Below are 23,475 nucleotides of genomic sequence, written 5' to 3' on the forward strand. Positions count from 1 at the left end.
TATAAATATAGAAGGTAAAAGAAAAGAAAAGAAGAGAGAGAGAGAGAGAGCGGGAGAGAGGAGAGAGAGAGATTGGTGTGCTGAGCAGAGTGGCGAAAAGAAGGGTTTTTTTTTAGCCCCCGCAAGCAGAGCAGCTCATCGCGTTCTCTTCTTCTTCTTCTGTTTATCAGAGCTCTCTCTCTCTCGTCATTAGAAGAGAGAGAAACAGATTAAAAAAAAAGCCCCAAATCTTCATCAAATCCTATCCCAATTCAGCGCGCGCTCGCCGCTGAATCAAATTTCTGCCCCACGCCCTCTCTCTCGTAGGTTTTCTTCTTGGTTCTGCGGCGGATTCCATCTCCCTTGAGCGAGAGATCGAGTTATGCAGCAAGGTGATCAGACGGTGCTAAGCTTGAGACCTGGTGGCGGTCGAACTAGACTCCTTGGTCCTCGCTTCGACCTTTCATCCTCTTCATCTTCGTCTTCTCTTGCCTTCGGTTCCTTTTCCTCCGATCTCCCTGCCCTCCGCCCCCATGGCGCTCCTCCCGCTTCCTTTTCTCTGAAGGTATGTGCCTCCTGTTCTCTTTTATTCATTCTTTCATTTGGATCTCGGCCTTCCAATCTCCTAAATGTCCTAATCCTATGTTCCAATGCCATTTGGATATGTCGACGCGCAATTGTGATTGGGGTTTATTGCTCCATGATGCTGCTTCTTGATTTGTATTGGCAGAGTTTGATTTCCAATCTAAGCTTCCTAATCTACCAAGATTCATTGGGGATATTTTGTTTCCGATTGAATTGATCCGTTGGTCGAAATATTGGGTAGTTAATTTCAAATGTGTAGGCATCGCTTTTTATTCCTCATTGGGCTCTGTTTTAACGCTCATTTTTCAATTGTAATAGGCTGGAGATTCACGGTTTGAGGGTCGCGAGCGTGTTCGATTTACCCGAGATCAGCTTTTGCAGCTTCGGGAGGTAACATTATGTTCTCATTTTTTTTTTGTCAAAATAAACTAATTGTCTCGACGGTGCATGTGTCTACTCTCTCTCTCTGGATATCTCGTTAACTGTTATATTTAATCGTTATTATAATTGAATGATATTTTTAACTCTGGGTTTCTTGTTGGGATAATTTGATTTGTGGGTAGTTTCTCTCATTACGCCTTTTTTGTTCCTTTAGTTATGATTATTTCTCTCCTTTCTTCATCTCTTACTTTTGGTTCTGAATGAGAAAAAACTGACAGCTGTTATCTAGTTGTGTGTATTCGACAAATAATTCCATGTCACAGTTACTAGTAATCGTATTATCTTTCATCATATTTTTATAGTCACTTTTCCTGGAAGTTAGATACTAAGAATTTGTTTAGAATGACGTCTTGGTTGATTGATTCCCCTTCCTTGTTTCTTGAAGATTGTGGAAGTTCCAGATGATATACTAAAACTTAAACGGGAAATTGAAGTGGAAGTTTTTGGCGAGGAACAAAGTTGGAGTCGTGGAGAGAGCAATGTAAGTATGTTGTTAAATTGATTTATCTTCTCCTCTCTCTCTCTTGGAGATGCTGGAAGGTTTGAAAGAGGTTATTACTTTAAACTTAAAAATTATTTTAATTGCACCAAATGGTTTTCTTAACCCTCTCCGCTTTCCTTCTAATTTGTTATTGTAGCATTTTATGTATTTCTTTTTGCACGATCTTTGTAACATCTCTCTGTCCCCTTTATAGCAACCTAATCAGTCTCAGAATCGCTATTCTGAGCCTGACAATCGTGACTGGCGTGGCCGTTCTGCCCAATTCTCTGCTACTGGAGAGGACAGGTCCAGGGAAACTATTCGAGATAGAGATTTTGGTGGTCATTTTGACTCAAGGCAACAAGAGGGAAATCAATCGAGTCGTCAAGACTCGAACTCATCTTGGACCCGTACCACTTCTAACCAAGGGGTAATTTGTATTTATTTCTGCCATTTTAATTAGTCGATTTGCTTGGAATGTGTTTGCATTCAGAAGAGAACATCTCGCCTACTTCTATTTTAAACAGGAACAAGATCTCAAACCTCATTCAAAACTAATTTGCATCTAAGACAGAAATATGACTTTTTCTTTCCTTTGAATTTTATGATGTACATAATTTAATGCCGACAGGTTTCTAGCTCAACTAACTGCTTATATGTTGTTGGGAAATTCCATATTCTAGTTTTAATGTTTTCATTTCGTCATATCTATAAATATATCTAGAATTTTTTCGCCATTGTAAAGCACCTTTTTGAACAAATTGATTTTACTTTTCATATCAATTGAGATCAATGAGTGCTTTTTAAGGGAATTGTGTGTTTGCAGTTTAAGACATTTTTTAGGATGTGATGAGCTATATATATAATATACATATTATATTTCCAGCTGTTCTGAAGTATAACGTGAAATTCGTTGACAAGTTAAGTGTATGATACAGAATGACTTGTTTGCAATGCACTTACACTTTGGTCCCTTTTCTCTCCACTGCATTTTTTGTTTCTAAATTGTTCTAATAGCCCTATATCAAGTTATTTAACATCCGTTTAATCATTTTATTTTAGGGAGCACCTGCTGCTTTAATCAAAGCTGAGGTACCATGGTCAGCTAGGAGAGGAAGTCTCTCTGAAAAGGATCGTGTCTTGAAGACTGTAAAGGGGTAATGCATATTAATAACAGCAATTATTCATGATTGTAATTTCATCATACTCTTATACATAATCTATTTTTCACTTCCTTTTAATTTGGAATTGAATATGAGTTTTGTTGTTTTGATCCTTATCCTATCCCTTTACTCTTAGAAATCCTATGCCTTTATCTGTCACAGAGTTTAAAACTAAAGCATACCACAGTGTCAAATTGCAGAAGGATTCTCAAGTCCCGTACCTTTTTTCTAGATCAATTGCCAGAGTTGACTAATTTTCAACTGATTTATATTTTTCCGGACTTGATCCCTGATACAAATTAATAGTGCAATGCATGAAGATTTATTCTTGATTGCAGCATCTTCTATGATAATTACTTCTTTCCTTATTATGATTTTTTTGTACATTGTCCCTCACATTTAAACAGCATTGAAAAAATATTTATAGGATGTAGCTCCTATGATGTTGATGAATCTGTGTAAAGTTGCTTAGAAAGCCTTTGATTTTGTAACTGCTTTATGTAATACGGTGTTGCCAAAGGATTGAAGAAAGTTTGGATTACATTCTCATGAATGTTTTGAAATGTTGAGGTTGCCCTGTCTTTAGGAGGTGCTTAAAGGAGGCAAAAGACTCAATATAAATAAAAAAAAAGAAGGATAAAAATCCTAATTATTTAAAACAGTGTATTACTAATAAATGAACTGAAATCTCATCTTTCACAAATATATATAAATATCAACCATATATGAAGCTAATAAATGAACTGAAATTTCATCTTTCCATCATTGATCACTGTCATTATTTAAGATTCTAAGGGTCATTTTCAATTAGGATTTACCTATCCTTTAGTTTTTTGTAAGTGTTAAGAGTGAGTAGTAATGGGCAAAATTATATACTTAGTATTATGTACATTAATGAGCTGTCATAAATTCAAGCCTGGGCAGTCCATTGGTCTTATTCTTCTGGCCACCCATGAGGGGTACAGATCTAAACCTTAGCATGTTCAAATGGAGGCGTACACCTCATCTATAAGAGGCACGAGTCCTTAGAATTGAAGTTGTGCCACAAAGGCGACCTTCGAGCCTTATGCCTCTAAACCTTCTAATACCATTGAATATCTTTATACCCAATGATAAAAGTGTTTTGATTATGTAGGATATTGAACAAGCTAACGCCAGAAAAATTCGATCTCCTTAAGGGTCAGCTAATTGACTCTGGAATCACCTCCGCCGATATTTTGAAGGTCATCTTCATTCACTCGCTTGATGCTAGAGGATGTTACTTTTTTCCCCCATCTCACTTTGCTTCCAATGCAGGATGTCATTTCACTGATATTTGACAAGGCTGTTCTTGAGCCCACATTTTGCCCCATGTATGCTCAATTGTGTTCTGATCTGAATCTGAAGCTGCCTCAATTCCCCTCTGATGAACCTGGTGGAAGGGAAATTACTTTTAAACGAGTCCTCTTAAACATCTGCCAGGAGGCTTTTGAAGGTGCAGACAAGTTGAGGGAAGAGGTTAGGCAGATGACTGCCCCTGAGCAAGAGATGGAGCGCAGAGATAAAGAAAGACTGGTCAAGCTTCGTACACTTGGGAATATTCGATTAATTGGAGAGCTTCTAAAGCAAAAGATGGTGCCTGAGAAGATTGTCCACCACATTGTGCAGGTCTTTATTTGATTGATGCCCATATACATTATTGCTTACGTTTTTCAGCCTTACATAAAATTTCATAAAATGCTGACCTCTTCTGGTTTCGTGTTGTAATCAGGAACTTTTAGGACCAGATAACAAAACCTGTCCTGCTGAAGAAAATGTGGAGGCCATTTGTCAGTTCTTTAACACCATAGGTAAGCAGCTAGATGAGAATGCAAAGTCACGTCGTATAAATGATATGTACTTTGGCCGATTGAAAGAACTGACTACGCACCCTCAGTTGGCACCACGATTGAAGTTCATGGTCCGTAATGTTCTTGATTTGCGTGCCAACAATTGGGTTCCTAGGCGGGAAGAGGTAGATTCCTGTTCCTCTTGCTTTTTTTTTTCATTGGGGGGGGGGGGGGGGGGGGGGGGGGGGGGGTACTTTGGATTTTATGGCTGGAGCATCATTTTGAATCTTTGTTAAAATGACTTCTGCCTTTCAGATTAAAGCCAAAACTATTACTGAAATACATTCAGAGGCAGAAAGAAATCTGGGACTACGTCCTGGTGCTACCGTCAATATCAGAAATAGTCGTGGAGTTGTGTCTGGTTCTGCTGGGAACACCAGCCCCGGGGGCTTTCCTATTAATCGACCTGGTTTTGGGGGTATGATGCCTGGCATGCCAGGAACCAGGAAGATGCCTGGTATGCCAGGAATTGATAATGACAATTGGGAGGTACCTAGGTCACGGCCTATACCAAGGGGCGGAGATGGATCGGGTACCCAACCTGCTGGACGTGGTGGCCAAACACCTTTGGTTGGCAAAGCACCAATGTTGAATGCAAGACTACTACCCCAGGGTACTGGTGGATCCATTAGTAACAAGACTAGTGCTCTATTGCAGGGTGCAGGTGCATCTACCACTCGTCCCGTTAACTTTGGTCCTGGCTTGGAGCCCTCTAGTCAGGTTCAAAAACCTGTTACGGCAGCAGCAGTCCTTCCACTTGCCGAGAAACCACAGGTTCCAGCTGCATCTTCCAAACAAGATGATCTTGAAAAGAAAACTCTCTCTCTTCTTGAGGAATATTTCAGTGTCCGACTTTTGGATGAAGCTTTACAGTGCGTGGAAGAACTCGTGTCACCAGCTTACCACCCTGAGATTGTAAAACAAGCCATATCCTTAGCACTAGAGAAAATTCCACCCTGTGTTGAAGCAGTTGTTAAGCTTCTGGACTATTTACTTTCCAAGAAAGTTTTTACAGCTGGAGACATAGGGACTGGATGTTTGCAATACGCTTCTGAGATCGATGACGTGGGCATCGATTTACCAAAAGCACCAATGAATTTTGGTGAGATAATTGGGAAACTTGTCATATCTGGTGGTTTGGATTTCCAGGTGGTGAAGGAGGCCCTTAAGAAGGTGGAAGATGACAGGTTCAGGAAAGATATATTTGATGCTGTCTTGAAGGCAGTTAGTTCTAATGCGTCTGGGCAAGGATTATCAGATTCGTTGGAGTCTGACATCGAGGCATGTCGAAGCCTGGCATATTAACGCGTCTCGAGTTCTCTTCTTGCTCTTAGTTTTGTCGCGGAATGTCTCGCTTCCTTTGCCCTCTCATGTGACAAACAACCTGTATTTCATTATCTGATAAAGGTGGCTACAAAGAACAGGTAATTTTAATTGAGTTGTATATTTTTTTGTTGGGAGTCTGTAGCAAGTATGTTTATTGAGAGTGAAAATCAAACCCCATAATGCCATGGATTTTGCTCTCCAAGCATGGCTAAATCATGTGGCTGAATAACTCAAAGAGTGTCCCTTCAAGGGGTCCTGTTATTTTATATTTTTTTTAAAATGTTAAATTTGTCATTTTTTATTTTTTTATTTGGCTTGTTGACTACTAAATTTGGCTAGTTTATATTTATGCATCCATTTTCTACTTTCTACAAGTATGAGGAAATGGATTTTCTTTTGCCTTTTGCTTTTTTCTTAATAATTCGGGAAATGAATCTTTGGATTTAGATATTTTCTTTCATACTAAGTGGACCTGGAAATAAGTGATTGTACTTATTTTGTATGAGTGCTAAAGATTATTCTTGTACTTAATCTCTTTTTCACCTAAAAAGAGAATCTCTTTTGTTTTTTTTTTTCTTTTTATTCTTCAAAATCATAAATATTAATGCCCAGTTGATAGTGATTGAGTTTTTAGTTTCTGAAAATTATGTTTGCTTTCTTACCTTTCAATTCTTAGCTAAATTTTGAAAACAATGAAATTATTATATGAATTTATATTTATGTGATTGGAAGTTGTATTTCTATTTCTTTTTTCAATAAAATACTCAAATTCCAAATGCACATAAAAATTGGTAATTGAAGTTGGTGAAATTAAAATTGACCAAAACTTCTCGCTCTCAAACAAAAATTTCCCTTGTGTGTATATAATATTGTAAACGACTTCTCCCACCAAACAAATTAGCAACGTATTAACAATACACGTTTCTTACCGACTAATTTAAAATATGATTTTTCGTGGACAATCTGCAAATTCGATCGCACTGATTTTCCCACTGAAGAAGGAAACTTCGAAGAATCAATAAACTTTCGATTTTCCGGGAAAATGGTTTGGGAAAGGAAAAAGAAGACCGAGATTACGCGGGTCTCCATGGTCAAACGCTCCGAAATTGAAATTCATCTTCACAAAGAGTCTTAAATTTATATAAATCTATGCGATTACACACTTCATCTCCATACTCTGATAGTCTGATTCCGTTCGCTCATCAACAGAAGATCGAATTGGATTTGCCCTAGCCCTACACAGATGGCTGCAGTTAAACCCTTCGTTTCGATAGCCCTAATTGCTCTTCTCTTGTTTTCTGAATCCCTCGCTGTTTCGTCCGCTGACTACGGCCCGGATTCGAATTCCTTCACCGGAATACTCCGCCGGAATCTGCTCCACCCATCGGGGCGTCGGCGGGAAGATAATAGCGTCGGCTCCAATTTGGCCGAGAAGATCAGTATCAAAAGGGGGGTTCGATCCGCCGTAATTGCTGGTCGTGCCAGTGGATCGCCGTCCAGCCGGGCACCGCCCTTTCATTTTGGGTCTCTGCTCTGTTTCTGCATCGCCTTTGCGTCTGTTTTGTTATTGTGATTTTGTGCAAAATTCGTTTGATTATTGGAATGTAATTGGGATGCTGATTATACTTACAAATCAACAAAATCATATATACTCTGATTAGATATTTTTTGTTAAATTATAAATTTTTCTCCCACAATTTTAAAAAGATTTCAAGGTTAATTAAAAATTTAGTTCTCTCACTAAATAAGGAAAAAAAAACTTTTAATTTTCATAATATATAACACACACAAATATACAAATATTAAAGGAAAGAAATCAAGGCTTATTATAAACTTTTTAAATTAAAAAAATTGAATAGATAATACAAAAGTCATTTATAAATCCCACATGTTATATGTATAAAATAAAGTTAAAAGAATATAATTGAAAGCTTGTAGATTTTTTTTTGTTTTTTTTTTCCTGAGAAATTAACCCTATAGCAATTATATTTTAAAATCAAACTTTCTATATTAGATCAAAGCCGTTTGAATTGTAATAATAGAAAGTTCCAAATAAAAAGAAAAAAGAAAAAAACTCAAGAACATTTAATGAATATTGAATCAATTCTTTCTTAATTTGGACCTAAAAAGAAAAGAAAAAAAAAGGAAAAAAGAAAAAAGAAAAGAGAACCTATGAAATTGTACCTCCTAATCTTAGCTCCTTCCCCAATCTCCTTCAACAATGGGGATCGCCAATTCCATCCCTTCCGCGCAGAGGATCTCCATCCCTCCTCTGCAATAAAATCACATTTATCGCCATAGCCATAGCCATAGACATCGCCATGGCCTCGCTTAAACCTCTCCAATTTCTGCTGTTAATGGCGCCCCTTCTCCTCGCCTCTCAGCGTCAGCCCCACTCCATCTTCGCTCACGCTCACGCACAGACCGGCCCCTATAATCTCCCCCAAGAAACAGCCTCCAGAGGCGCCTCTTCGTCGGAGACGCATCTTCCTCTGTCTCACAGCGAAAAAGCCAACAATAGCAATTCCGATGCGGTTGAACGCACGAACCTAATCGCCATCCGACGCTTCAGATCCCATCGCGATTCCACGAGAAGACAAAGAAGACATAACCGCCGACGCGCTTACCGCCATTCCAAAGCCTTCATTCCGGCCGTCTCTGTGCGGAGCGTTTGCGTCGCGATTGCTTCGTCGATACTGCACAATCTGGTTTCTGTTAACTCGTATTGAGAAAGATTTTTGGATACATTTTTTCTTCTTGCTGTTGAAGATCATATGAGGATGAAGCTGAAGCTGAAACTGAAACCTAGCGGAATCGTTCCTTCAGCATCGTCTGTCTGCGATTCGATTTGAAGTTTTGTTTGGTCGGTTTGATCAATGATCATGAATTTTGTTCTCCGATAACTTTTTGAAGGGGAATATCACAAGTGGGGGCGGATATTATGGTTCTATGGCCAACAAAAGAAGGAAAGGAATCGAATTCTTTGTCTTCTAAAGTGACTCATCTGATTTTGCAAGAGAAGATTTTCCATCTCTTACTCTTCCTCTCTAAGAACCCTATCCCTTTGGAATCATATCAAAAGTAAACACAATACTTTGCTTTCTTTTTCCATTACAACTTTCGGTTGATTTTCATAGGTTCATAGATTCCGATTAATCCACATTTACATATTAATAAAAAAATTGACAAAATATAAAATATATCGACAAAATATTATTAACATAAATATAGAAATGTCGAGCTAATAATTGACATATATCTCCAATAAAAATTTGTGAATTTGATCCCCACCTCCACGCTGTACTAAAAAAACATAGACATAGAGATTAATATTAATAATTCTTTTAACTTTATGAAATAGTTATTTGTTATGAATTTTTCATTTTTATTAATTTTCAAGAAATATCTCCCGTGGACTATGGTTTACATTTTATTGCTATTTCCATTAATTTGAGATGAGATCTCACGTAATTAAAATCTTTGTTGATATAGATATTTTATTTAATTAAACTATTTTCCTTCTTTGTATCTCCATTATCATCTATTAAATTGTTCAAATTTGTTCTTTAAAAGTATATTGGATACTAAAATTCAATAATTTTATTATTCACTTGTTAGGCATAAATTTAAACTAACTTTTTTTTTCCCTTAAAAATTTAAACTAACTTCTTTCTGACTAATCTCTTTGATTTACACAAATTTCTTCCAACATAAGTTTTGTTTACTAACTTTTTTCTACCAGAAATTTCACTCTATTTCTATTCACATTTTCTATCGCTAATCATGTGAATATTCTTTTCTTCATAATTGAACTTTCGAAAGTCAAAAGACACAGACTTTTAAAGGAAAAAGATGAATATAAAGAACAACGACGCGGTAGTATCTAATTTTCTGTGATTAGTTAATTTTACTTGGTCAAAAATCACCTCTAGGTCCATGTAGTATAATTGCAATTTAATCCCTAAATTTTAATTTGTAACGATGTAATTGTATTTTAAATGTTTAACGATTTAGTTGTTGATGCTAGAATTCTGCCTCCCGAGATCTTGCCGAATTCACACCAATCTTCAAGAACATAGGGATTGATGAGACTGCAAAATAGTACAACACTATGACTGATGTGGCTTTTGCCACACGGGCTCCGATGCCTAAGTTAGTATCGGAGTAGTCGGGTCTAAATAGTAGGGTTATTAGGCATACTTCTAGGGTACCCTCTCCCATCAAACATAGAAAATGGTGGGATTTGGTACCCTGGTGGATAAGGAACGGTTTCATGATATGGAGGATATGGACCGCGATAAGGCTGGATTGTTCCTGCATTCTTTGGGCTTTTTAAACGGAGTTTTTCAAAAAATTCTTCTTTAGTTTAGTGACAAATTGTGCGGAAGTAGATGGACCTGCCTGAGCTGGTCTTGTGCAGCTGGAATCTGAGGCGGAAAAGCGGGAGGTGCAGAAGTGAAAGGAGTTGAGGTAGCTATCAGTGATCAGCTGAACCCTAATCCTCATAGGTTTACATTTGTTGAATCCTTATACACTCAAGAGATCATAGAATGTGCCTCACGCTGTACTATTCAGGGTCGAGACCAAGTCAACTCGGACTGAGCTTGCACGGGGGTCGACCCTGGGTCAGCTACGGCCGGCCTGGGTCGATGGGCCCCGACCCGCTTACCTCTCTCTGGGTCCGCTCCTTCTTCGGCTCTCTTTTCTCTCTTTGGTTGCTTAGCCTAATCTCTATTTTCTCTTTATAACAATAGTTTTTATACTTTAGTAGGTAACAATTTAACCCTCATAGTTTAAAATTTGTATCGATTTAATACATATCGTGAAAAATGTTATTAGATTTTAATAGAGTTTCTTATATATGTAAATCGGTAAAATTATAATGAGAAACCAAATGTATTTATAAACTATCAAGCTTGAATTATTACATAATAAAAATATGCAATTAATTTTGATGAGATTTCTAACAGTAAAGACTCCATTGTTGAAAATTTAAATTACATGAACTAAATTATTGCATATTAAAATTCAGAGAAATACAAGAATTAAATTGTTACAAACTGAAATTAAATGATTGAATTGTGACGTCAATAAAAGTACAGAAATGAAAGTGCTTTTTAACCCTTTTCATATTTTGGAAGAGAATAAGATAAATGTTATATTCTAGGAATATGATTTTAGTGAGACCATATTTCAAGAATTTAATCCAATCCAATCCCCAAAACTGTTATATTCTATTAAACTTATATTCTACTTTCTTTTGCCAAACTGAGCATAACTCAAGTGATTAAGACACTTCCTCCCACCGCATAAATCTTTTTATTCTACTTTCCTTTTGGATGACCTATTTAAATCATAATGTGAAAAGGAAAAAAAAGAATCACAATGGAAACCCATTAACGCCACGAATTAAATTTAACTAAGATGCAAGTTTTTCTTTTCCTTTTTTCCTTGGAAAAAAGAAACATGATCTGTGAGTATATATTCCAATCCATAGATGTCTAGAACGAACCTATTACTTCATAGAGGTTGCTGTTGATTCAACTTTTGAGTGGTTAAAAACAGGCAGTTTCATAACCCTCCATTTGGCAGAGAAGATTGAGTTTGAGCCACCAAAATCAATCCCCATGAGCAAATTAGGACTAATAATTTTGCTCCTCATCTCCATTGATCTCTCCCTCCCAATTTGCCATTCAGCTGAAACCAATTTCACCATCAAACCTGAGGATCTCTATAAGCAGCAGCTGAAACAGGGGAGACCTACAAAAGGTAAGAAATCTTATGAAATGTTTTTAAAACAAATCGTGAGAAAAGCTTATATATTGTGCTGTGTTGAATAATTATGATTTCATTTTCTGGTGCAGATTTAGAGGGCGAGAGGAAGGAGAGTGAAGAAACAGGTGCCGGAGCTACGGCGGGGAAGATGATGAGAGCGAGAGGAGTGTACGGCGGCGCGAGCGACATGCGGCGGGGACACTCGAAGAACGACGCTACCTCTCTACGGATTAAATCAATTCCTTCATCGTTTTGGGAAGTTTTATGTGTTGTTGTCGTTGTTACGGCTACAGGTTTGTTTTAAGTGACAGTTGTGTGTTGTAGCAGAACAGTGAGTCTGAGAGATGGATATTTATGTAAAAGTTAGAGAAATTAAAAAATCGTAAAAAATATTTAAACTAACGAATAAACATTTTCTTATTTCTTAAAAATAATTAATATTAATATTATGTATATATTAGTAACACTGTATTGGTATTTTTCATACTTTGTCGATTTTTTTTAATGAAAATATTGATTTACTCTTCATATCGATGTCGAACCCCATGAAAACATACGTGTAACCATGCTAACAACATTCTTGTTCTCAAAATTTTTCTTTAATGTATTTCAAGATTTGAGAGAGAGCTTCTACAAAATTTAGGTGTGTTTTGTGTGGTTTGTCCAACAATATTTTTCTTTAATGTATTTCAAAATTTTCTTGAACTACTTTTGACTAAAAGTGTTTTTAGATGATTAAAAACACTATTTAAAAATTTAGTCAAACACTATCAACTTTAGAAAAGAATCACTTTTAATTCTTCCCAAGAATTTTGACATGTTAGACGCCTGTCTTTGAATAACTGTATTTAAAGAAGATAAGACTCGGATCAAGATAAACCATGACTATGGTAATGGTGTTGGTGGGGTTGATTTTGGACAAGGGGTTTTGGTAGCAGTGGGTATTACTTTTATTGAGAATAGTTTCGTTTTAATTGATCTTAGTATCCTCACCATTCCAATTTTCATCTCACACATATTGTTTGAATTAAAAAAAAAATTAATTGCTATACATGCAAAAGTTAAATAAAAATAGTTTTTCTTTTTTTTTTTTCATTTTTAGGAATACTACATTCAAATGCGGGTAAGAGTTTGAATTTAGCCATAACAATTGAACTCTATTCGGAGTTAGAAAAAACAAATAAGTTGACAATTAAGAAAGATGAATACATGAACAGATAAAATGAAATAAATAGACTATAAATTAGGTAAGAAGATGCCTACCGGTAAGTACATAAATTTTATCCCAAACAAAATGAGACTTGCATTTCTCTTTTTCAGTGCTACTCGCGTGAAAATAGAATGCAGTAGTTTGATTTCTTCTTTTCAGTATTTAAGTAATTAAATAATTCTTGTATGGAAACATTTTATTACTTCATGTTTGTTTGCTCTTGATATTACAAATCAAAAATCATGTTGTAATGAAGTCATATGAATGAAAGATAATTGAACGATCTAGTAAAATCTTTGTTGGCCTCACTTACCTGTCGTTGGTCACTATATTACATGAATGAGATGTATTGTAATTAAATTATTAGCAAAAATTTAACCAGGGCATAAACATTACTTCATTTACTTCCACACGTTTTGTGAAAGAAAATTTGAGACAAATAATCTGTTTTTTCTCCACACAATATACCTAGCTGGACTCGAAATGACATAAATCTTATGCATCAATGATAAATTGCTTAAAACTTATTATATAACTGGCTCATACTTAATAATGAAGCAAATAAATATTCACAAAAGCAAGCATAGTTTAACGATAATTGACTAATTAAGAGATTCTGAATTCGATCTCTAACCTCCGTTTAAACCCCACTTATAAAAAACTAAATAAACATTCCACTCTTGAGAGTCAAACTCTAAGTTGTCTTGTAGCTGCTTACTGATTACTCCCCCAACACAATAAATTCAGAGTTTCAGCAGCACCCTATTGGGTCTCCTTTTTATACACAGAGTAGAGTACAAACCCATTTATTACAAGAAAATAATAAAGAATTTAAACAAAAAGTATACAAAATAGTACATCCCAAATAAATTCATTGGTTTGTTGGGAATTTGTTAAGAGCTACGTGGCTCCACTGTAGCCTTTCAGATTTTCTTTGGTGAAATTCCTCCTTTACACTCCAATCCAATTCCAAAGTAACTTTTATTAGATGATCATGAGTTTGATAAACTTTCAAATTCCTTGGACAATTAATGACTAAAACACTGTGAACTGAAGGGTTAATTATCCTATCTACCCCAATCTAGCCTTAAATCACTGAGATCTGATAAAGAAAAGAGGAGAAACTTTAAGTGGGGTGGGGCCTCCTTTTCTTATGCTACGATTTCCCTGAAAACATTATCCACAAATCTATGAAATTTAAAATGGATCGAATTCCTGTGTAAATTCAAATTGGGAGCGGATCATCTCTAGAGGGCAGCCTATAGGCCGGGTCTTTGGTCTTCGCCTAATTTTCTAATCCAAGGTTCTGATTCGAGCTAGATTTCTATAATCAAGGTACCAGAAAATTTCAACACAGCTGATATTTCTTTAAGCGAAGATAATCTAAAATTCCACACGGTTGACCTCAAATCGGATGATGAACGAACCCTAAATAAATTTCACATTTAACAAACAAATAGTGATCGTGCATTTTCTGAAAGATAAATTCCTCCCTCAGGAAGGCAAACTCAGCAACAAATACAAGGGATTGGCGGTAGAAGAACACGATACAGATGATCAATCACACACTGAACAGTTGGAATTTCGATAAATTAAATTACAGCAGAGCACACAAATGGTATAGAGGCAAAATACCTAAAGAATCTAGGCCAGCACATACAGAGGACGCCTATATTCATCGAAGTACTGATCGCGATCAATGAAAACGATGGCATACAAGGCGTAGATTATTCCAGGAATATAACCGAGAAACGTCAAGAGAAGGCATATACAAAACTCAACCTGCAATTACAACAATCGTTAATCAGAATCTATGCAATTAATGAGAGTAACAGAAATAAAAGAGCGAAGAAGAAGAAGAAGAAGAAGAAGAAGAAAAGAATCAGAAGCTTACAGTACAACATCCGTGCCTGAGGCAGACGCCCAAAGGAGGAATCAAGATAGCGATGAGAATCTCGCAGAAGATCTCGCAGCGAGAAGGCATGTTTTAATGGCGTCTGAAGAATCAGAAGGAGAACTGAAGATCGAAGAGAAGGGGAAGACGAAGGTGGGCGGCGACAGATCCAAAATGGAGAAACAATATAATTAATAATTTATGATGGAAAAGACTTAAAAAGACGTATTGGCTGGCTATAAGCAGTACATGGGCCGGTGGGCCTACCCTTATTGGACAGTACAGCTTTATCATTTATACCTTTTGATTCTCAAAGATTTCAAAATTTTGAAATCTTGAAATAAATTTGTTTTGTTTCCATTGAAATTACAACATAAAAATTAAATTACAATATTAGTCTTCGAGGGTCCGTTTTGTAACATTTTGGTATAAAGTGAGAACATGGTAATTTGATTCTCGTGAGTTACAACACACTATTTTTCTTTTTTGATAAAATAATTTATATTTTTTAAATGAAACAAAAATTGTTACCAAACGTATAAGAAACGAGTAACGAGAAAATATAAAGTGAGAACATTACCCAACTGGCCTTAACTTTTTAGATTTTTCAAGTTCTTAAATTTTAAGAGTGTCTGATAAGTTTATGAAGTTACAAATTTTGTGTTTAATAGATTCCTAAACTTTTAAAGGTATCTTAGAAACCTCCTAAACTTTGAATTTTGTGTCTTATAGTCTTTGGATTAATTTTAAAAATTTTAAAATTTTACAGGATTATTTGACACGAATTGACAGAACATTAAATTCAATATCTAATAGATTTGTTTCTTAAAAAATGTTGAATAGGTCGGTGATTTATTAGACACAACTTTGAAAGAGGGACCTATTAGCTACTATGTTAAAAATTTATGGACGAAATTTACCAAAAAGTTAAATTTTTTTTCTTCTTAAATGTTTGAGCCACTCATATTCATCTTAAATCTTAATTTTAAATAAGAGGTGTGAAAGTAATATCTTTTTTACAAGTTGGAGTTTTCAATTTTAAAAATTTTGTCATTTTACTATAAATGTTCTAATAATCTAACAGCGCAATGTTTATGCGTGTTAGATCATCTACTTGAATTTTTTTTTTTCAGAAAAAGTTTATCTAATTGTATTAGATTAGATGTTTGTTTTTTTTAAGTGAAGTTCATATATTATTGTGTGGAGGTTAAATGATTTAATGACGTGAAATTTAGTTTAACTAAATACTAACATTAGTAATTAGTATTTTAAACTCTAGGTTCTCTACATCAAAATTCAAAACTTAAATTGACTCGTTAGTTAAAAGTAAAACAAAAACATTTACTCTAACAGGAGAAAAAAAAAGAATTGAAATCCAAATTTATTCTACATGTAATGTTGAGAGCCACAGAACTTGCACTATCCGAAGAGTAGGGAGTGCCGAGTTTGAAGATCAGGTACTTGCACGTATGTGTGAATTTGGAATCATTTTTAGTAGAACATGTGGGGTGGTAGAGATCGAACTTACAATCTCGTGGTTGGAGATATATGTCAATTAACGCTGAGCTATACTCGCTTTGGTGTCTGAATCTAGAATCTTAAACACTATAAACTACCAATTCGATTACTTACTGACTTAGCATTAAAGTGCTCACGTATATATGTTTTGTAGGTTTGTGTATTCAACGTACGACTCTCTTTGAGTTCGTGGAAGACTTTGGATTCAACCGTTAGCATAATTTTTGTGTTCCGTTCAATTAAAAGAAGAAAAAAAAGATACAATTAGTTTATCTAGAAAGAATTTATGGACATGGTTTTTTCGCCTTTCCCTATATGTACATGAAAACTTTTTTTTCTTACCTCTGTAATATTATATCTCCTTAAAGAAAAATCCTCCAAATTGTAGCTAATCAATGAAATCAGGACCCAATATCCTGTCTGACAAGCAGAATAGGGACTGATTCTTTTTAAGTACCATATTTTATATGCTTTTGCTTAATTCCCTATTTAGACTAGTATTCTCCTTAAGTGAAATTAAGTATGAGTTTGGAGTTGCTTGTGTTTTATAGTCTTTTTGGTACCTAAAGATTTCACCTAGTTTTAAATTTTGTTGATATGAAGTAGAATTTATTTATTCCAAATTGTGTTTATACGTTTAAAAAAATTCATCTAAATTGTCCAATTTGGCAGGTTTTCAAATAATTTTGAAGTAAATTACTTATTAATATTGTCCTATTTTAATTTCTAATTAATAAATTTAGATTAAAAGTATTTTTTTTAATTTTAAAAATGTTCCATCCAAACAAACAAAGGAAATTTAATTATAGTCATTTCAAATTATTCTGAGTTTCCAAACAAGATAAAGAATTTTAAATCATTTTTCGACATTTTTTAAATTTTGTTGATGCCAATCGGAGGGTTAAATAAATGAGTTTGTGTTTGGATTTCCTTAGGAGTGTCAAAGCTATACTCGAACACAGGCATCATAGTAGAGGATCATGCACTTGATTTTATTAATTAGGATTGTTATAAGAAAGAAAACAAACATTAATTAGATTGACTAACACCCATAATTTTTTTTTTTTTGAAAAGTTGTGACACATTTTTAAGGTTGAATTGCACAAATCACCATTAAAATATGAATGATTGTTGCAATTTTACACCCATAAACTTTCAATTGAAAAAGAATTGTATACTAACGGGTAAAAATTAAATTCTCACATTTGAAATAGTTAAATCTATAGAAAATACTTTGACTCCTCCCTATTAAAGTAGCAACTTTCTTCTTACTACAATTCACTAACTCAAAATTTTTTTCTCTGGTCAAATATTTAATGGTGGCAAGAACAAGATTGCTCCAGTCAAATTTTATCCAATTAGTTTTAGTTCCTTCTCCATTCTCTCTCGGAAAATACTTTACTCCTCACATGTAAGAAGTAACTTTGTCGTTACCACCATATATCTGACAATTAAGAGAGAGAAATGTAAAAACAAAAAACGTTTTAAAAAATAGTGAAATGTCAAATATTTAATGATGACAAGGACAAGGTTCTTCCATACCAGTGAGGAGCAAATATTTTCCTTCTCTCATCAATAAAACTTAACACCTCTAAGCAACAATCTTATTCTTACCACCATTAAATATTTAATAATTAAAAAATATAAAAATAAAAATTTATTTTAAAATATAATCAATTTCAAATATTCAATTGTAATAGGAACAAATTGATCATGAAACAACTTTTATGATTCTCTCTCCTTGCTTTCCATACTCTCTCTCCCCTTCCTTCTCCATTCTCTCTCAACTTACCCTCTCATTGCTTTCCATCCTCTCTCCCCTTCCATTATTCGACTGGTTGAAGCTTCGTTTTTTCTTCCCATTTCTTTCTCTCCACCATTATCAGGTTTCAACTCCAAACTTTGAAGTTGCTGAAGAAGCTGCCCACAAATCTCGCAGTTACTTGCTGGACAAGGGCCCCACGGGTGCAGAAAAATTTTACAGCCACTTTAAAACCACTGTCAGGTACCATATAAATTCCACTTTTCTTTGAGCTATCTATAATAGCTACAACTGCTGTCAATCGTTTTTTTTTTTTCCTATCTTTTTAATCTTGAACGTGACAAAAAGATCTATTGGCGATATTAAAAAAAAACACCACCAATGTTGCTAATGATGAATCCAAGTGAGAAAATTACCGATTGTGAAGAAACGGAAAAAATAGGTTAAAATTGAAGCATTTTCGAGAAAATAAGCTCCAAAAATAACAATGGGAGGGAGAGAGAGAAAGTTGAGAAAGAGGGAGAATCAGAGGTTTTAATGAAGCGTAGTACGATACCAGAAAATAAAATAAAAATTAGTTTTGGTTTTTCCATATTAGGCAATAATGAAACAGTATGTTCAGTAGTTCTTCATCACAAGTAGTCGCCTCTTTTTCTGCTCTCTCTCTCTTCCAATTTTCACTTTAATTTCTTCATTGTTGTTCTCTTCGGCAGCGATGGATTTCAGGTTCGGAGGCATGGATAATGAAGCGGCGGCCGCCGGGCCTTCAAGTTCCAGATGCTCCTCCAGCTCCGAGGTTCGTAATTACAATTTATGAAGCTAATTTTGTGTTGTTTTAATTAATTTCTTCGTTATTGATCGATTTATTCTGTGGATTGTTTGAGCGCAGAGGTGGTGGAACGGCGGGTTAAAGAAGAGATAAGGATTAGAGAGATGGCTTGGCGGCGGAAGGTGGAGGTGGAGATTAGGAGGGAAATAATCATGGAGCAAGAACTAGCCATTCTTAGGGCTGCTGAACGAACCCTAGATGATGAACAATTTTCCATGAAATCGAGTGGACAAAGAATGCTTAATCAGTCGAATTCGTCGCCACTTCGATTTCTGGAACCCCCAAAAGAGGCTACGAATGATGAGGAAAAGGACAAGCCAATCCTTCTGGTTAGTCCAATACATATATCAACAACTCTACAATTTCTCTCTCTAGTTTTGATGGTTAAAATCAAAAGTTCGTTGAGGAGCGATTTTAACGTGATCAAAATCATTTTCAAAAATTAACTATCTTCTCTTTTGATTTCATTCATAGAAATCCACTGCACTCTAATTTTATATATAAGATGTGTAGTCAAAAATTAATTTGTTCAAAGACAAAAATTTTTGTGATTATGATCACATAAATTTGCTAAATGTTTGAATTAATATCTGTTTACTTTTTTTTGCCACAAACAAAATACTGATTTCAAAGTTGAATAAATTCAGTTTTTTATTACAAATTATATATAAAATTGGAGAATACATGTATTTTTATGAGTGAAATAAAAAGAGAAGGCAATAAGGTATTTATGTGTACTTTTTTTTATCATATTTGTCATTAATTTTAGAAAGTTTAAAATCCTATCAACGATTTTGAAAAATCAATTATACTTTAATCTTTTTTTTAATTACTAATTCTACCTTCACTCTCAAATATCCTCGTTGAAACGAAACACATTCATTAAAACATTCCTTTTATGGTGCGGGTGTGGAAATTGCAGCCAAGGCCAAACCCACAACGATTCGAAGCCAAGCGGAAAGCCATGAGACCACCTACAGAAGCCGAGGCAGAGGCTGTCGGTACCGAACCCAAGCCGCCATTTGGCTGGATTTTGAAGAAAGCCAAGAAAGATGAGGAAGATAATTTTTTCTGTAAGACGTGCAAAATTACAACTTCGAGCCAGACAAGTTTCGATGCCCATTTGCGAGGCAAAAAGCACCAAGCAAAATCAGAAGCAAGTAAGAAAGTAGTAGAGAAGATCACAGTGACCCCTGTGGAAGAAGAAGAAGAAGAAGAAGAACTTGAAGAAATTAAACCGGGCCCTGAAATTGAAAACAAGGGGTTCTTCAAATTCTGGTGCGAAATCTACCAAATTGGAACTCAGAGTATGATCGTTATGGAGAATCAAGCACAAAACTCGCCTTCTCAAACTTGCATGGGGACACCACAACATGAACCAAATCCCATCGCCTAATTAAAGGTACCCATGCTTTTTTTTCTTCCTCTTCCAGCTGTTTGCATAATATATATTCATACCATTATGATTTTTATCCAATTTTAACCTTTTTTTTTTTAATTGTGAGATGGATTTAGTATCATACCATTATATTGTTGTTTTCAAAGTATTTAATTATAATGAAAACGGTTGATTTTGAAATCATTTATAAAATGACAAAACTTGACTCATCACTATCCAATATTTGACAACTCATTTATTTTAAAATAAATTTTTGTTTATACATTTCTCTCTTGTCAAATAATAGTAGTAAGGTGTCAATTTCATTTTTGTAACAAATACTACAATATTAATTAAAAAAAAAAATCCCCCTGTTCAGTTCAATTTTCTCACTGCCCCTTAGTTTTAATTATCAGTTTTTTCTTTTCTTTGATGATAATTGCACACCAAAAGTTATTGGTATTGTGTCAGTCAGTCAAAGGTAATTTTTAAAATTTGCTTTTCTTAACTTAACAATTCAACAGACATATCGTTAAAAAAAGAAAAAGAAAAAAAGGGTTCAACATACAGATGTATGTATTGTCATGCAGCTCTGATAAAGTTTAATGGTAAAATATATTTCAGTTGTTTAGTCTTGAGAGATTTTTTTTTTTTTAGAAAAAAGGTTTAAAAAGTTTTCCTTTACGCTTTAATATATGTTTATAATATATATATATTACAATTTTGGTATCTAAGAATTTAGTAAGAATTCTTTGGTTATAAGTTTCAAAACCTGACAATTTGATCTCAACTTTTAGAAAATAGTTATAACTGGTCATTCGAATCAAAATACTATTAATAACACTAATAGAATTCTTACATAGAATTTTAGGCATTACATGTCATTTGTTTATTTGTATTTTTAAATGAATGACACATCGTTTAAAAATACAACACTAAGAGATGTCACCTAATGTCTAAAACTTCTACTTCAGCATTCTGTTAGTGTTATTAACCGTCATTTAACTCCAATGACCATTTAGAACTATTTTCTAAATGTCGGAAATTAAATTATCGGTTTTTGAAGCTTAGGACCAAATAGAATCTTAACCTAAAATTTGGGGATCAACTTACCTGATATCATTTTTAGTATTTTCTTAGTACCATGATTATTGATATGTTGGAACAAATTTAGAGGAGAAATTAGGTCAAAGAATTTTAATTCCTCTTTCAAATTTCTAAAAATTAACCAAAATATCTATTTTTATCCTTGTACTTAATATTTGTTCATTTAAATATCTGTTTCGTCTTTATACTTTTACAATAAAGTGACAATTTTAGTCTCTCTTTACAAAATTTATACACAAAAGAAACTCCTTCATATAAATTTATGATTACTTTCAAGAAATTAAGTGAGTGAAGTGTCATTCTAAATTTTTTATCGAAATAAATACGAAGAAGCCAAACTGGTTACTTCTTAAAGCACAGGGACAAAAACTAAGATTTAAAAAGTACATGGATTAAAATAAATAAAATTATAAAATATAAATACTAAAATAGATATTTCAAAATAAAGAGTATTTAAACCTCATAAATTTCAATGAAATATGCAGATCATATGTTTGGATATTAAAAATCATTTTAAACACCCATGGGTTTTAATTTTTAGCTTATTTTATTCTTCCGTTAAATTGTACCATTAGTTTTTCATATAATATCCATGTTCATGGATTATATGCTAAATGGATCCATGTGTTCTATGAAGAAGTAATGGCCCAATTGGACTAAATAGTCAAATAAGCTAAAAAATTGAACTATATTTATGTCTAAAACCATTTTTAATATATAAAACATGATTTTGTAGATTTTATGGAAAAAATACACTAAGTATATGGTTTAATTGTCTAATCTCATAGTTCAATTAATTAAGGCCTTGTATATATGTCTTGAAGGTTATATGTTGCAAATCTGAACTCAAAAAAATATATGTTTGACTTCCTTTTTAGAATTTTCGATAAAGTTCAATTTTTTTTTTAAACTTAAAACGTTCCATTTAGTCTTTTATGTTTAACATTTTATAATTATATATATATTTTTTTCTGTGGGTGGATTTTAAATGTATTTAATACAAACTTAATAGAAATTTGGAGGAAGAATTAAGGCACTTAAAAAAAAGAAAAAAACATTCAAATATCAGGACTTAAAAAATATTAATTTAAATTGTTAGGTATATAACATCGATGGGAGATTTGAGGCCGCACATGTTCATGTTGAACTTTAAAAAACATATATTTAAGCCTATACAAATTTGCAATACATCATTATGTTAACTTGTACAAATTTTTTTTTTTTCCGAAAAGGATCATTATGTTAGAACTTGATCGTTTTAACCCTTTTGTCTTTTTTTTTTTTCCAATTATGTGTAATAACATGACTAAACTTCTTTATTTAAAAACGATAATAAAACCGACTTAAATTTAAGTTTGAAATAAAAATTCATTCTTTTACCCCTTAAAATAGTAATCTCATGGAATTGAATTTGAACTCAAATAAAATGTATAATTAATACCCTCATTGGTTAAGTTCTCATTTTTTACAGAAATTTATAATTACTATTCCCTCTATTCTTTGTTTTTACAGAAAAGTAACTTCTGACTTCAGGCTTGTATACTACTGCTTCTAGAGTTGTTAGATGGGCATTTTGGCAATTATTTGGAGCACTTTTTATATGCTTGATTTTGCACCATATCAAATTTTGTACAAGGGCACGTTACCTTGTCCAAACTAGTCTTAAACTGTTTAACACACTTATCTCCAACTAAGAAGTCATAAGTTCAAAGCTTCGCCCCTACTTGTATTGAAAAAAAAAAAAAGAAAAAAACCGTCTTCTTTTGCCCCATTTTTACAAAAACTTTCATTATCCAGTTTCAAATCTCTCATTTCTCATATGCTGCTGGTATTAGTTTCTGAAATCCACAGGAATTCGACTCGGAGATGTGTCTCCTAATGGCAGAACGGCGTTTTATCATCTGACTCAGCTCACAGAAAAATTTTCTGCTTGCTATTTTACTTCTTTGCTAGTGTAAGCTACCAGAGACAAACTTTTTCTCTTAACATCTGCCTTCAGTTATCTCTTTTTTTGTCATATGCACAAGGAACAAATGGATGTGTCTATGTACAGAATCAGTGCCTAGCTTGAAAGAAGAAATCGGATTCTTTTAAGCCATTATCATATCACATTCATAAACGTAATCCTAATCAGTGCCTATGCTTTACAAAACTATAGG

General features: G+C 34.0%; 3 protein-coding genes and 2 long non-coding RNA genes across 8 annotated transcripts; 3 read left to right on the top strand and 2 right to left on the bottom strand.

Annotated features, from left to right (window-relative positions):
* The first annotated feature begins 30 nt into the window (after positions 1-30).
* On the top strand, positions 31-6,152 carry LOC111007430 (eukaryotic translation initiation factor). Its single transcript, XM_088125689.1, has 9 exons — positions 31-544; positions 883-954; positions 1,391-1,486; positions 1,701-1,916; positions 2,549-2,643; positions 3,785-3,872; positions 3,946-4,296; positions 4,400-4,642; positions 4,773-6,152. Exons 1-9 carry the CDS (start codon positions 362-364, stop codon positions 5,820-5,822), a joined length of 2,394 nt encoding a protein of 797 aa, XP_087981815.1. The 5' UTR covers positions 31-361; the 3' UTR covers positions 5,823-6,152.
* A 684-nt stretch (positions 6,153-6,836) lies between these two features.
* On the bottom strand, positions 6,837-9,439 carry LOC111007431 (uncharacterized). Its single transcript, XR_002600987.2, has 2 exons — positions 8,028-9,439; positions 6,837-7,399 (listed from the first exon to the last, which is right to left on the bottom strand). It is a non-coding gene; the product is annotated as an uncharacterized LOC111007431 (long non-coding RNA).
* Positions 9,440-11,231: 1,792 nt separating this feature from the next.
* LOC111007433 (PMP3 family protein At4g30660) lies at positions 11,232-14,924 on the bottom strand. Of its 4 annotated transcripts, none has more exons than XM_088126018.1 (3): positions 14,723-14,924; positions 14,464-14,610; positions 11,232-11,603 (listed from the first exon to the last, which is right to left on the bottom strand). In XM_088126018.1, the coding sequence occupies exons 1-2, from the start codon at positions 14,810-14,812 to the stop codon at positions 14,473-14,475; spliced, it is 228 nt and encodes a 75-aa protein (XP_087982144.1). In that variant the 5' UTR covers positions 14,813-14,924; the 3' UTR covers positions 11,232-11,603; positions 14,464-14,472. The 4 variants fall into 4 exon arrangements, with proteins under 4 accessions (XP_087982144.1, XP_087982145.1, XP_087982146.1 ...); XM_088126019.1 differs by lacking the exon at positions 11,232-11,603 and adding an exon at positions 11,938-11,955; XM_088126020.1 differs by lacking the exon at positions 11,232-11,603 and adding an exon at positions 13,202-13,602.
* Positions 11,470-12,084, top strand: LOC111007432 (uncharacterized). The gene is made up of 2 exons (XR_015791890.1): positions 11,470-11,612; positions 11,708-12,084. It is a non-coding gene; the product is annotated as an uncharacterized LOC111007432 (long non-coding RNA).
* Positions 14,925-18,003: 3,079 nt separating the features above from the next.
* On the top strand, positions 18,004-23,414 carry LOC148210571 (uncharacterized). Its single transcript, XM_088125820.1, has 5 exons — positions 18,004-18,245; positions 18,716-18,798; positions 18,892-19,160; positions 19,754-20,233; positions 23,152-23,414. Exons 2-4 carry the CDS (start codon positions 18,780-18,782, stop codon positions 20,225-20,227), a joined length of 762 nt encoding a protein of 253 aa, XP_087981946.1. The 5' UTR covers positions 18,004-18,245; positions 18,716-18,779; the 3' UTR covers positions 20,228-20,233; positions 23,152-23,414.
* The last annotated feature ends 61 nt before the right edge of the window (positions 23,415-23,475 follow it).

Source organism: Momordica charantia, assembly GCF_013281855.1.
Source record: "Momordica charantia cultivar OHB3-1 chromosome 6 unlocalized genomic scaffold, Mcharantia_2.0 BLBB01000006.1, whole genome shotgun sequence".
Lineage (NCBI taxonomy): Eukaryota > Viridiplantae > Streptophyta > Magnoliopsida > Cucurbitales > Cucurbitaceae > Momordica > Momordica charantia.

Bases quoted from the DNA above. Each gene is read 5' to 3' on its own strand.
- LOC111007430 (XM_088125689.1), top strand. From the start codon at position 362: ATGCAGCAAGGTGATCAGACGGTGCTAAGCTTGAGACCTGGTGGCGGT. The intron at 3,873-3,945 runs GTCATCTTCATT...CTTCCAATGCAG, and splicing joins CCTCCGCCGATATTTTGAAG to GATGTCATTTCACTGATATT. The intron at 4,643-4,772 runs GTAGATTCCTGT...TCTGCCTTTCAG, and splicing joins GGGTTCCTAGGCGGGAAGAG to ATTAAAGCCAAAACTATTAC.
- LOC111007433 (XM_088126018.1), bottom strand. From the start codon at position 14,812: ATGCCTTCTCGCTGCGAGATCTTCTGCGAGATTCTCATCGCTATCTTG. The intron at 14,611-14,722 runs GTAAGCTTCTGA...TTGTAATTGCAG, and splicing joins TCAGGCACGGATGTTGTACT to GTTGAGTTTTGTATATGCCT.
- LOC148210571 (XM_088125820.1), top strand. The intron at 19,161-19,753 runs GTTAGTCCAATA...TGGAAATTGCAG, and splicing joins AGGACAAGCCAATCCTTCTG to CCAAGGCCAAACCCACAACG.